The sequence below is a fragment of the Paraphaeosphaeria sporulosa genome (genome assembly GCF_001642045.1).
Source record: "Paraphaeosphaeria sporulosa strain AP3s5-JAC2a unplaced genomic scaffold CC84scaffold_2, whole genome shotgun sequence".
Classification (NCBI taxonomy): Eukaryota; Fungi; Ascomycota; class Dothideomycetes; order Pleosporales; family Didymosphaeriaceae; genus Paraphaeosphaeria; species Paraphaeosphaeria sporulosa.
This window is the reverse complement of record NW_017253361.1, coordinates 217,352-230,981: the sequence shown is the minus strand read 5'-3', so window position 1 is coordinate 230,981 and position 13,630 is coordinate 217,352. Positions and strand designations below refer to the sequence as shown.

The following is a 13,630-nucleotide window of genomic DNA, read 5'->3' as shown; positions in this document are numbered from 1 at the left end:
GCGGTCAAGCTGGTCTGCCCTTCACACAGCGACGCTGGAAGCCCCAACGCTAGCTGGCTAGCCTACCGCCATTTCCTACCACCTCCCAACATGTATGCCTCCCCTCACCTCCCCTCCACTCCACCCCACCACCAGCCCTCGCGCGCGAAAAGCGAAAAAGGCTGGTAACGGCCCTAGATAGCGCGGAGGTACTTGTGTTTCAGGTAGCGAAAACCTGGAGTTCGACCCGCATGTCGAGCATGCAGGTCCGCGAGCAATTGCAAGTGCTGGTTGGTGCGTTTCAGATGCAGCGACGGCGCTGCGGCCGGTGTAGGCGCCGGGCTAAGAATGGCAACCGACTCGATCTCAGGCCCATCCATCCTGACTGGCTGGCCGCCGGTACAGATAATCTATTCGGCGGTGAAGACAACACCACGGTGTAGGTGGATCGGCTTGGATGGAAGAGCATGTACGTTGTGAAAGCGTTTAAATTCTGCGCTATGATATGATACAATGCAGCCCTCTTCTTGTGGCGCTTGTTTGTAGTCCGGTCCTCCTCACGTCCAATGTATCCACACACCTGTCATCCAACCCGCCCGCACTCGCAGGCTACCTTTTCTTGAGACTGGCCTCGCCATAGCTCACGGCTAGGCTGGCGCTAGACCTCCGACCTCGTTCGCATAGAAAAGAAAATGAAACAAGACATAAAAGGGAAAGGAAAGAAAAAGGGTACTCATGGCCGTCATAAGCTCGCATCCCAACCAAGCCCAAGCACCAGCACCATGTTGTATCCCCGTGTAGAACAAAACAGATCAAGCCGGTGCCATCCCCAAGCGGTGAAGATAGGCAAGAAAAGAAATAATGCATGCAATGCAATGCCGCGCGATCCAAAGTCTAGATAGATCAGATCAAGAAGACATGAAAGAAAAAAGGGAATTAAACTGGCTAAACACAAGAAGCAATCAAGGAAAGCGGCCGCGGAATGGCGTCGCCGGGTGTGTGCGCGAGAGCACACGAAAACACGCAAAATACGATTAGTAATTGTTGGCAGCGATGAGGTGGTGCTGCGGGGGAGCCATGGACATGGCCAGCGGGCCGGGAATGTCGGAGATGGAGGTGGGGATGTGAGGCAGGCCAGAAAGGTAGTCGTTGCCGGACTCGGGCGACTCTTCCTCGAGCGAGTCGAGGTGGCCATCCTCACCCTCGAGGTCTTCCTCGTTGAAATCGAGCGGCTCGCCGTCTTGGCGGGGTTCGTGGGTGCGGCGATGTCTGTGAAGCTATTGTTAGCGCAAAGTACATTTGATCGACACGTAGCGAGACGTACTGGGCAAGGTTATCGGATCGGGAGAAGGCCTTGTTGCAGAGGGGGCAAACATACGGCCGCTCTTGGGTGTGGGTGCGCACGTGCCTAGCGCCTAATGAGCGGCTATCTCAAGTCGCACTGGGGGAGGGTGGGCGCTTACCTCTTGAGGTGTTCTAACCTCTTGAAGAGCCTGCCGCAGGTGGGAATGGGGCAGGAGTGGGATTTCTGGGGGTACGGGCCAATCTCCATCATGGTCGCGCTGCGCGCTCGTCGGAAGACATTAGGAGCACCTTGGGCACGGGCAACTGCGCTGTGCTGGAGAGGGCTGTCAAACATGTCCCCGTTGACGAGGTTATTCAGCTCATCCTGAGGAAGCATAGCCGGCTGTTGTGGCGGGCTGTCTTCAATGGTGTGGAGAGGAGTGCCGTGGCGGGAGATGTTGGCATGGGGCTTAGCCTCTGGGAGTGACTGGTGCAGGGATGGACCGGTTGCGCTGTCGGGAGAGTTGTGGTTGGACTGCTGGTGCACTTCCTCGCCTTCGGGCACAGGCATGATGGAGCTCGACATTGACCTCCTCAAGTCGCTAGGGCGGTGCACCTGGTGGGCGTTGCCAGTGGCAGTGACGGCGGCGACGGCAGCAGCAGTGGAGATGGACGACCGCCTCCGTCGCTGCTTGTATGTGGGGGAGCCCTCAATCACAGAATACACGTTCCCTGGGGGGAATGCGCGGTTGACGCCAGGGTAGCTGGGGCCCATCAAGTTGGACGGAGGGATATTCATGAGCGGGTTGAACGAGTGCGATACACCGAGCTCGGGAATGGCGCTGTAAAGACCAGTGTCCTCGTTGGCAATGTACGCAGGCTCGGCACCAAGGCTAATCTGGTGCTGAGGCGGGGTCAATGGCTCGAAGGACATGCCGCGCGTGCTGTAGTCCTCGTAGTGTGATGAGACGAATGAAGGTGCTGGCGAGTATTCCATGTAGGCAGGCATGGAGCTGTGGCGCTGGTGCACCTGTGATAGCGGGATGCCATTGCGGTCGTACTGAACCTGCGGCGCGAACTCGCGCTCTCTGCTCTTGACAACAGTGCTCTGCATGCTCGGCGCCATGGACATCTGCTGGTACTGGACCATGGGCGCCATCTGCTCTTCGTGAACCTGGTGAGGCGGCATTGACTGCGGGACCATCTGAGGTGGCGGCATTGAGTCCATTGCGCGCATTACTGGTGACGTTGACTGCGAGTAGGTCTGAACGTTGTTGTTGAAGGATGACGAGTTGGTCTGCTGGGCCTTGGTGAGCTGCTCGAACAGCGATTGCGACGAATCGAACTCGAACGAGAGGGCAGGCTCGCTGACAGCGACGGTCGTGGCCTCCTGGCCCATCTTCTCGCGCTTGAGGTCGCGCTCCAATGCATCGAGAAAGAGGCGGTCGTGCGGCACGCTGTACCAGTAGAAGACCTTCTGCTTCTTCTGTGTGCGGATGCAGTTGTTCTTGTAGAGGAAGTCAAGGAACGCGCTCTTGGGCTCCTCGAGCGACGCATCAGTGCCCGACTTCAGGTTGCGCAGGTCGGAGAAGATGCCCTCCTCGAACTTTTTGGAGTTCTTGACCGGGCGGCCAAAGGCCTGGAAGCGGAATGACAGGCATCGCACGATGTCGGTGCCGGAGATGTGAAAGAGGTTGTTCCTGCGCGGGGTTAACGGGGCTGCGACACGCAAACAAGGACTGGAATGCACTCACCATAGCACACAGGACACATACTCGCCGGTGGGTAGTAGGAAGCGGCGGATGTACTGGTCGGGCTGCCAGTCGACGGGCGCCGAGATGAGGAAGTACTTGACTGCGCAACGGTTAGCGGGCAGCGCCGAGACAGAAGCGCGACGGGCGATGGGCCGGCACGTCAGGGAAGGGCTGCGACATACGGTTGTCCACCTGCTGCAGCGCGACGACGCTGTCCGGCGGCAGGCTTTGCTGGGCGTCCTGATCTAATAAGAAGGTCTCAGGCGCGACAGAGCGCGCAGGCGGCGGCATGGCCGCATGAGGGTTGGAATACATGGTGCGTTGCAAGCCGCGGTCCTGTGCACTCGGGTTTGGCAGGCGTGCGTCAGACTGTTGTTGCGAAGGATCGTGGAATGATCTCGAAAGGTCCTGCCCGGGTGCAAATAATGTAATATGAAGCGTACTGCGAAGGAAACGGGCGAGCGATGGTTTGAGGTCTGTTCAGAGAAGATAAAACGTATCGAGGGCCTGCCTCGGAGCCAAAGCAGTCTCGACGTCAAGCAGACTGGGCAGCGTGAAGGATAGGGCTTTAGGACACACGAAACGCAAATCTGAGGGGGGAGTGGCAGAGCTTTAGGTGTCGGAGGCCTGGTGAAACAGGAGCTGGTCGTTTTGGAATAATCTATTTCGGGGGCCCGCCCTCAAGTCAGTGTCTGCCCCGGCCCTGGCGAGGACGCGCGGGTGTCTCAGCAGCCAGTGCACACCTTGGGCCAGCCGCCAGCGAATCGTGGTGCGCACAACACGGGGCCCTGGGCGGCCAAGAGCACGCCGACTCGCGCTGCAGACGGGCGCGCGCCGTGGGCTCGACGCAGCCGCTGGGCCTGCGAGCGCTGCGGGCTGCACCATCGCGGCCGGCGGGAGAGCGTCTTGCTCCTTCATGCCTGCGCGGTGGAGCTCGCCGCCGCCGCCGCGCGCAGCGGCGAAGACGTCAGTCGCATTCTCGCCAGCATCATCGGGACACGCTTGCCAGCCTGCTGCTGCGCGCGAACAAGGCCCAGCTCAGGTCGCCTGCACGGCGCAAGCGACGCATGCAGCCTAGCCCGACCTCCCACCGTACACAGGCTCGCCCGCTCCCATAGCACGCGGCACACGGTATCTAGCGACCTGGCCGCCGGCCACCACCGCAAAGTCTATCCGTGGCCATCCAGATCGGACCCTGCTCGACGCTGCAGGCCGTCTTGCCGTCCTCGCCAGCCCGCGACAAAGTCTAAGAAGACGACAGCGCCCATTGCATGCCATCGCGAATGCGTCGTTTGCCAGTGGCGGACACCGCGTCCACTCACAGCACAGCGCCCGCAACCCTTGCCCGCCGTTATCGCGCCCAATCGTATTGGGCGTTGCTCGCAGGCTCATTTCTTCTTCGTCGTCTGCTGCTGGCAGGCTGCTTGAGTCGGCCCCCGCTGCGAATAGGTTGCTGTAATAAGACCCGCACCCACCGGCCGCACACGCAGCAACTGCACACGCGCGCACACGCTGCGCCGCTGTGCGGTGTGCGAGGCGGCCGACACACTCCCGAGAGCTGCTCGTTCCTGGCAATGACCTGCGGGCCTCGAACAAAGCGAAGTGCTGAGTGCGAGCATGGTGCATCCAGATGCAGGTACAGGCGGAAGTAGCACTCGGCGCCAGGTTTGATCACCACGCTGAAACGCCTTTCCAGCCTTCCCTGAGTTGCGCTGCTAGGACGTTGTCGATGGTCCGTCTGCACGTTATCGAGCAGATCCCACCATCGCCGCCTCTGGCGTCTTTGTTGCCCATGGAGAGCCCTCTGGGCGCGTCCGGACCTCAGCCGACCACTGCATTGGAGGACGTCTCTAGGCGTGACGCTGCGCAGCGCCCGTCCAGTGAGCGCGCCCACGAGTCGTTTCAGAGTTGCTTTTGGCTAGAGCAACACCAGGGTCACTAGCCGTTGACTTCCCCCAGTAGACCCGCTCAACGGCGAGTCAGCGAATAAGACCCGGTTATGCCGGCCTTTATGCAAGCGCTCAATCAAGGTCGGTCGTCAAGAGGGTTGGGCGATGGCTGGACCGCATCTGCAACCCTCATGCAGTCCAGAGTACTGCCATCGCAACCGTAATTTCATCCGCAAACCAACTTTCAGCATTCGCTTCGCATATCGTACGCTACGCGCTGGCAATTGTCGTGGCTTCTCATCGTCAACCGCGCTGGCGTGTAGGCAACTTGAGGTAAACTTTGGTCTGAGCAGCCGCCAACACGTTCGTTGATCCTTCGCAAGCGAGGGTGATGAGCATGACGAGCACACGGCCCGGTGGTCGAGCCACAACGCTTACTTATCCCAGTGTCACCTCGCCCGTGTCCTATTGATCGTGACTCGTCCACAAAGCACGATGCATCAGCGGAGTGGCATTTGCCCATTGTCGATGTGATGAATACCGAGAGCTTCCCATGGTTACGGTTGTCTGAAACTCCTGCAGCCTCGTCTTGCGCTTTCTCGGGATCGTGTTTCCACAAACACCGCTCTAGAGAAACTACGTTTGTCATGGCTGTGGCCTCGTCGGAGGAAACATCGTATTGGGACTGTGGAGTCCTGTACCTGCGTTAGCGGAAAACCCAAGGTGCCCTCCTGAAACCCATCCGCATTCCCTTCGCCTGCCTGAACGGGATCTGAGGGCGTCTTCCAATAAGCATGGACACTCGCTTCAATCATAGCGCTCTGCATCGAGCACAGTTCATAGGCACTGCTGTGGGAAGGTTTCTTGTTCCATTACTCTCCACAAGAAAAACAAATGGCTCGCGTGTCACTCTGTGGCGGATACTGCGTTCGAATGCGGATGTTATATGACCTTCCAGAGCGTCGTGCAGCCGTGGCCGTTAGTATCGTCGAAAACGGCTCTGTCAGGCCTCCTCTCTTGTGACCATCCGCATTGCAGTAAGCCGCCGAGCGATGTGATTGCACCTACGCGGTAGGAGTTGTAGAGGAATAGCCGGAAGGTTTAGCCTACATAATAATCCCCACCCGTCTATGTCAGCGGCTTCCTGCTCCAGGTCTCGAGTTTCAAAGAGGCTGTCAACAGCCATGATGCATCACGCCCAGCCTGCAGTCGAGCTTACCCTTTGCGCGGTAGCAGTCGTTGCGATGACCGCGGTGGTCGATCATTACGATTCCATGCTGCCTGCCGCGCTGCCGATGGAGAACGAAACGCGGCATTTCTTCTTCTCCCGCCGGTGAACAACGTGGGCGTGAATACACGAGCGTGAGGCGAGTTTGATGTCCATGATCTGCTTCCGCTGTGTCAGATTTCGAGGGTCCTGTATCAGGGTGGCGGGAGTTTCACGTTGATGGCTCGCAGAGGTCCCATGACATGCAACGTCGAAAGCTAATCCCTGCTTCTGTACCCTGTAGAAATGTGGACTTGGCAGTGTGCGATCATAAAGTGATGAAGGTCGCGTTGCGCTAGGCAGGTTCTGCGAGCGATATCCTAAAAGGTGGGTTGTTTTGGACGCCCTGCGCCTGATCACCATCAAAAGTGGACTGCATCGGGGAGAACATACCCAAAACTTCTAGTCGCGTTCCAACTTCGACTTCAGCTAGCCCAGTTCATGTTCAGGTACCTTTTGTATGTCCTGCATGATGGAAATAGAGTTCACCTAGCGGAAACGATTTGAAAACCTTGTCCCACCAGATAACGTTTACCTCGCGTGGAGTGAGGGGTACGCATTACAATCTTGCCAAACTTGATCATATGGGATCAGGAAGCTTAACGGGAGCCACCACGGGCACCACGGCACCTTTAGAGCCGTCCGTGTGGAGTACAATAGCGCGCATAATGCGCTAGAAGAGACTAGCGATTCTCCAGGCTGACCTTGCGACTTTGGCGATTAGGTGTGCCACTCAGATTTCGAGATGAACTCAGCTAGCATGTTCCTGGCCAGTGAAAAGAAATTGACAGTCCAGACTCCGTTCGCAAAATACGACCCTGGAATTGGAGAGCCGGTCACGGTTCAAGCGAATATCGCAAATCTCCCGGGCCAGAATACCGATGTGCTTCGAGCAAGTGCCGACAGAATTAGGTCGAGCGAGGGCTTCGTGAAAGCATGCTCGCGCTCAACATTGCGCGTGGGGCGATGAAAGCGTTGGAGACCCTGGGAACCTCCCCCGAACAGGGAACCCTTCTTCGCGGGCAGAAATCTTGATATCCGCATGAACAGCTGCACGCCGGTATACGCTGTAGACGCATGAAGACGAAGGCGAAGGGCCAGCCTCTGTGAACTAAATCGATCACACGAAGTCATCGACCCTGAGGTGTTCTTGTTCGTGTTGAACGACTGAAGGCTGAAAATTTGGGAACTAATATGCGTGCATTTCTCCTCCACCGCGGAGAAGCGACGCGTCGACTAAGTCTGGTTGTGAGGAAAAGCTCTAGGAGCAAATCAATGTTGGCATTAGTCGTGGTCAGATCAAGCGCGAAAGGGTAGCGTAGCTTCCCTTGGGCAGATCATTTGATATGTTCAGTGATTTGGCCGCTCAAAGCCCCAAGAAAGGCGTGCTGCTTCTGCAGTCGTTGAATGCCGGTCAACAAAGTAAGCCCTCGGAGATGGGCTACGCGAATGGTCGAACATGCTGAGGACCAGACGTAGCGAGCAGACCATCGGGGAAGCAAACAGCAGCCTACTTGATGGCATGTTCTGAATCAAGGAGTTTCCCTATCAAAGGCAAATCCGGTTTCATAAGCGAACGCATATATCTCTGTATACAGATGTTTAGAAATTCGCGTCGGAAGTAGGCGTGATTGGTATGAGCCGAAATGCACACAGGCGACGCGGCAATGCGAGCAGCAGTTGTAGACAGACCATACATGTGTCCGGGTGTGATCCAGTGCTGAATTGTAGTATTGCTGCGTTGATCAGAGTGAACAGCCCAAAATTGTTCACGACGGTTGGTGGCTAGCCTAGGCTAGGCCGCGCCTGAAGACTACATAGTGTACTCGACAATCGGCGGCCTGTATGCTGCTCAGAGCATAGGTCCGAGATGAGTCTCGTCTTAGGCTTGTAGCGGGTCGTGCCATTCGAGGTCTCAGTCGTACAGGTCCATCCTTCTTCGTCATTGGGAAGGAGCAGGACCTGTCTTTCTGAGTAAGTCAAATATTCACCCGTTGTACCCATCCCGTACCGCCATCGCGTATCTGGAATTTCGAGAGGCACATCTCCAACGGAATATGTTTGGAGAGTGAGGTAGCACGATGGTCGGAGTGATGCGCTGCTGTTGTTCGAATAAGAGTCGTTGGGCGAAGGACGAGGTCCCAACTTTAGCGCATTTCTGCGTCTTGGCGCCCCCTGGGCCAATCGCTCTTGTTGTATTTGCCGGTCAATGACGGCAACCCTCGAACGCTAGAACATCGCATATACCGCCTATTGCGGTTGCGAATCTACTAGCTACATGTATTCACAAACCACTGCGTTGCAGTCACTGTCGAGATGCAAGCTGCGGGTTATTCCTCGACTTCCGGGGTCCAGGCAGAGCCTTCCCCCTGTGTGCTCACGTGCCTCTCTATTTCCTTCATCCACCTACGCTACATGCGTCTCTAGCTCTTACAGAAGTGTGTCGAGACTACCGACCGTTCTGAGACACCAAGGTAGCAGTGCGGAGCACCGACTGGCCTTCACTACATCATCCTGCTGGAGATCGAAGGAGAAGCAGCCAAGCGAACCCGAGAAGGTCAGTCCACACGCTCTGTAACAGTATGCTTTGCAATGGCTAAAAAAGGTAGAAACCACTCTTGGAGACCGCAAAACTACTCAAAGCAAAGATCCCAACCCTCAAACATGAGCAAGTGTTCAATATACCTAATGTGCTCACCTTCTCCCGACTCTTCGCAACACCCGTCATCGGCTACCTAATAGTCAACGATCACCACCTATGGGCCTTCTCCCTGTTCGTCTACGCCGGCTTCTCCGACCTCCTCGATGGCTGGATCGCCCGCCGATGGAACCTCCAGACCGTCGTCGGCAGCGTAATTGATCCCATGGCCGACAAGTTCCTCATGACGACACTCGTATCCTGTCTTGCTATCAACGGCAGTCTCTCGCTTCCGCTTGCTACCCTTATCCTTGGACGAGATGTCAGTCTCGCGATCGCAGCGATTTACTTCCGGTACGCGTCACTCCCCGCGCCAAAGACGTTCGCGCGATACTGGGACTTCAGCCTGCCTTCCGCCGAGGTCCACCCTACGACCATATCCAAGCTGAACACGTTCCTCCAATTGATCCTCATTGGTACTACCATGGGTGTTGCTCTCCTGCACGATCCGTCGGCTGTGTCGTCCTCCGCTGGTGGTCTTCTCCTCTCCCTTCAAGACGCCATGGGCGGTCCCGACGGCGTGGCGCGCATGAAAGATGTCATGGGCGGAGTGGTAGCTGCGACGACGACGTACTCTGGGCTGAGTTACGCATGGATGAAGAGCGCAGTTAAGATTCTGGGCGACGATGAAGCGCTTAAGCGAAAGCAGGGCTTCAGAGGACGTATGATCATCGCAGGGACGTTCGGGAGCGTTGTAGCTCTCGCCGCAGCACTGTGGTATCGCGAGATGATGAAGAAAGGCGAGGAGAGTGAGAACATCAAGTACACAAACGCCTAACACACACATTGCTGCATGGCAATCACAAATCTCTCATGGTCTTCGATTAGCGTCGTCTGTATTATAGTTTCAAAGGGCAGCACGAGTTCGGTGCTCGTGCCATACACAATTATATTGTATCAAACATGCTGCGAAAGGTGTTTTTTTTTTTGTTCAATACAGCGTGCCGTGGTCTGTATACACTCGATTTGTGCTGTTCTCGACAGCATCACCACCTACCCCCAATCTCCCCTCAACAACAACACCTCAACATCGTTGTGCTCAACCGATACATTTAATGCTGAATTGTATCCTTGAGACACTCAGCATGAAGTTTTCTGTTCTTGAGACTGAGATTATCTTTTCGGACGATGCGTAGGATTTTTCGTGTGGTTTGCTACCCATTGAAACGAAGTAGAAATACTTGGCGCAACATCATTACGAGTCACGTCTTAGGGCTACATACATGGTACAGATATTGATAGTGCGATGCGACTTATACCGGTTTCGGCACGGAATTGAAGTATTTGTAGTATTCGAAGCAGCTGACGTCTAGCATTGGTTGCCCATGTTACTTCCCTCAGAGCTCAACACGGGTGGGATCTATTCTTTGAGTCGCCAACCCCTTTCTATCACTTCACACTTTGCAGATGAAGTACATCATCGCCGTCGTGCGAGCTACGCGCCCTCCTTCTCCTGCTCCTCATTCCACTTTACACAGTCCTCAAACTTGACACCTGAACCCCCAAAGATGTCTAGCGCGCTCCCAATTGTAAGATCCACCTTGCCGTTACTTAGCTTCTTTACCAACTCCAGATCCTCGAGGGACCGGCCCCCTCCTGCATACGTGACAGGAATGCTGCACCACTTCGCAAGCTTGCTGACAAGCTCGTGGTCAATGCCGCGCTGCAGACCTTCCACATCGGCGGCGTGGATGAGGAACTCGGAGCAGTAAGGCTCGAGGAGAGATATTGACTCTGTTGGCAGTGTCAGTGATGTGCTGATTATCCAGTGAGTGCGCACAACATACCTTGGGTGAGTTCGAATTCGGTGATGACCTGCCACTTGTTCGTGGCTACAAACCACTTGTCGTCCTTCCGACGGCAGGAGAGATCAATGACAAGCTTGTTCTTGTCATTGTCAAGGGCTTCGAGTATAGCCTTTAGGCGCTCCATGGAGAAGATGTTGTCGGGAAATAGAGCAGATGTGATAATTACCTACTGCATGTTCGATGAGCTTGGGTACAAACAAATGCATAGAAATTCACCCACTTTGTCTGCACCGTTTTCAATCCACTCGCGAGCATTGCTCTCCTTGATACCACCGCCAACCTGTATCTCGCCGCTCCACTTGTCCTGGGCTTCTGCTGCTCCAGCGGCTCTCCACGCAGCCAATGCGTCTTTCGCAGCCTTGTCATTGCCCGGTCCTAGCATGATGATATGCGCACCACTCAGGCGATACCGATGGTAGAGCTCGGCATAGTGGGCGGACGGCTCGGTAGATGTGAAGTTCGTCTTGAGCTCGGCTTCCGATGTGCCCAACGTACCGCCGACAATCTGCTTCACGTCCCCATTGTGCAAGTCTATGCAGGGGCGGAAACGCGTCATTGTGTTTTTGATGCGCAAAATGTGCGTCGACGCGTAGGAGGACGGCGGGGGAGGGGCAGGCCGGCCTTGGCGGGATTCTAGCTCCGCAGAATTTAGCGTGGCTCGGAACTTTTAGCACCCAAATCTTAGGACGACTACAAACGCTCAACTTCTGCTATACACACCGCTCCTCCCAAGCTACGAAAAAAAACATGACGCCTGCCCTGGGAAAACGAAAGCGCATTACGCGCGAAGAGCTCGAGCAGTCGTCGCGCGCGTCGTCACCCTCTTCGGCGTCGCAAAACTCCGAGGGAGAAGACATGCAGGCCCGCTTCCGCAGAGCCTTCGAGGCAAAATTCGCACCCTTGGATATCGAGCCCGTGAGGACCAAGATGCAGAGGGTGGAGGAGCCGGCAGAGGAGCTTGAGGAAGACTCAGATTGGTCCGGCATCAGCTCCGAGGACGAAAACGAGACCTCAAGTGGTGTACAAGTCTTTGACTACACCGCCGCCGACCTGCCGCGCACGAAAGGCTCCAAATCCGAGTACCGCGCATTCATGTCCGCAAAACCGCCCTCGCTAGCTGCCACGACCGCCGCAAAGCCAAGGTCCGCGCCGAAGCCTACGAAGGAGGACGATACTGTGGAGGCTGCGCATATGAAGAACGACCTCGAACTCCAAAAGCTGCTGCGCGAGTCAACTCTCCTCTCTTCGAACGCTCCTACATACTCTACCCGTACAGGCAGTACCCGCGAATCGAATGATGCGCGACACAAGTTGACGGATCTACATGTTCAGTCGTTAGGCGCAAAGAAGTCGATATTCACACAGAAAAGTATGCCCATGTCGCATCGCAAGGGCATAAGCGCGAAGACGAAGATGCGCGATGACAAGAGACGCGCCGAGGCGAAGGAGAACGGCATCACGTTGGAGAAGGAGCAGAAGGTCCGGAAATCAGTAGGCAAGAGAGACAGAGGCGTCGGAGCCCCAAGCGTGGGCAAGTTCAAGGGTGGAACTTTGACGCTGAGCAAGAAAGACCTGAGAGGTCTTACAAGCAGTGCAGGGGACAAGTCCAAAGGCAAGAAGGGAAAGCGGCGGTAAACAAAAATACGCATCTACAGTCACTGATGGCCAAACGAATAGCATTCAGCAGCTGGACAGTTCATTTGGCGCTGGCCGACTCTCGGCCTTGTACTAGTGTTTACCGCTTATTTGCGACCCCGTGTAAACGTAATGTTCACATCTAGCAACTGCGCGAGACGGAGCGCTACCCCCTGTATGGTCCACCAGATCAGGCTGTCCTTGCATCTTTTGGCCACGATTGCTTACTCGCGATCTGAGCGGTTGATGACCTCCCGGCGAGAATTGTATCTGGATAAACTGCTGTGCAACCGTCTGCATATTAACGCTCATCCAACCGGTGCTCGGCTGGCTGAGGCGAATTTGCACTGCAGCCTTCACCAAGTTGCACAGTCGAGTCCCGATGCTTCTCGACCTCTCTGACGTTGATAGAGATCAGCACGGTCCCATAAAACAAGCAAATTCTGTCGCGGTAGTAAAGTGCGGCAAAAGACGACCAACCGTGCTTACCTTGTGCGCACGTTGACTGGGGTCGCAATGGTCACGCGAAAACTTTAAATTAATCACCTTCACCACTCTCGCGGGCCACCACTTAGCCTTCAATAGCCAAGATCTACACTATCAGTCCCATCAATTGGATTAAGGTACAACCAACCTTGCCGCGAACGCACTGAAGCTTTACACGTCTCTTGGTAGAGTGCTTGACGGGACGTACTGCTACTTTCGTGCTAACAAACCTGAGGTGCAGCTTGAAGGAGACGGCAGGACTACCAGATGATAGCGTGGACAAGCAGAATTCTCTAGCCATTCTCCCCTTATTTGTAAAATGCTCGATGCCGCTTCAGCTTTCGCGATTGGATGTCGCAGAAACCAGCTCGAGCATACAAATACACACGTTCATCCACTCGTGAATCGGGCCTTTATTGTACCTCAACGCGGAGCCTTCTCCAGCACGTCGCTTACCCCACCGCTTGGCAGGAGTGGTCACGATTCCTCGAGCAGATCTAGCACTCCGTATTGGAGCGCTTGGTCCTGGCAACCTACCAGTTCGAGCATGGCGCTGCCTCATCCTCCCACTTACCCACAGCGATCAACTATGAGACTTGGCGGCTCAAGTCGGTTTGCATAAAGTGCTCCAAAAGTATTGGACGCGTCTGGGACAGGGCAAAGTAGCCTCAAATTGTCAGAGCATCCAGCCGTCCACTCAATATATCATCAGCGGCTATCATGCGTTCCATGTGTTTCCAGAAGAGCTTGGTTTACTGGCATCGCATCGTCTACCAGGTTATCGTCTGCTTGTGGGAGGCTTGTTTCAGCGAACCACAGTCACAGTGGCT

General features: G+C 55.6%; 4 protein-coding genes across 4 annotated transcripts; 2 read left to right on the top strand and 2 right to left on the bottom strand.

Annotated features, from left to right (window-relative positions):
* Positions 1-1,013: 1,013 nt before the first annotated feature.
* Positions 1,014-3,308, bottom strand: CC84DRAFT_1183682 (STE-domain-containing protein; the record flags this gene model as incomplete). The annotated part of the gene is made up of 5 exons (XM_018180700.1): positions 1,014-1,248; positions 1,304-1,387; positions 1,443-2,963; positions 3,018-3,117; positions 3,200-3,308. The coding sequence occupies 5 exons, from the start codon at positions 3,306-3,308 to the stop codon at positions 1,014-1,016; spliced, it is 2,049 nt and encodes a 682-aa protein (XP_018039626.1).
* A 5,076-nt stretch (positions 3,309-8,384) lies between these two features.
* CC84DRAFT_1110501 (uncharacterized protein) lies at positions 8,385-9,779 on the top strand. Its single transcript, XM_018175255.1, has 2 exons — positions 8,385-8,730; positions 8,783-9,779. Exons 1-2 carry the CDS (start codon positions 8,452-8,454, stop codon positions 9,647-9,649), a joined length of 1,146 nt encoding a protein of 381 aa, XP_018039625.1. The 5' UTR covers positions 8,385-8,451; the 3' UTR covers positions 9,650-9,779.
* A 527-nt stretch (positions 9,780-10,306) lies between these two features.
* On the bottom strand, positions 10,307-11,235 carry CC84DRAFT_1183680 (Phosphoribosylformimino-5-aminoimidazole carboxamide ribotide isomerase; the record flags this gene model as incomplete). The annotated part of the gene is made up of 3 exons (XM_018180699.1): positions 10,307-10,605; positions 10,659-10,845; positions 10,900-11,235. 3 exons carry the CDS (start codon positions 11,233-11,235, stop codon positions 10,307-10,309), a joined length of 822 nt encoding a protein of 273 aa, XP_018039624.1.
* A 153-nt stretch (positions 11,236-11,388) lies between these two features.
* Positions 11,389-12,790, top strand: CC84DRAFT_1136755 (uncharacterized protein). The gene has a single exon (XM_018176113.1). It carries the CDS (start codon positions 11,427-11,429, stop codon positions 12,312-12,314), a length of 888 nt encoding a protein of 295 aa, XP_018039623.1. The 5' UTR covers positions 11,389-11,426; the 3' UTR covers positions 12,315-12,790.
* Positions 12,791-13,630: the final 840 nt, after the last annotated feature.

What these genes read in the sequence shown, in the direction of transcription:
- CC84DRAFT_1136755 (XM_018176113.1), top strand. Translation starts at nt 11,427, where the DNA reads ATGACGCCTGCCCTGGGAAAACGAAAGCGCATTACGCGCGAAGAGCTC.
- CC84DRAFT_1110501 (XM_018175255.1), top strand. Translation starts at nt 8,452, where the DNA reads ATGTATTCACAAACCACTGCGTTGCAGTCACTGTCGAGATGCAAGCTG. An exon ending in AGCCAAGCGAACCCGAGAAG is followed by an intron (nt 8,731 to 8,782) that starts GTCAGTCCACAC and finishes TAAAAAAGGTAG; the next exon opens with AAACCACTCTTGGAGACCGC.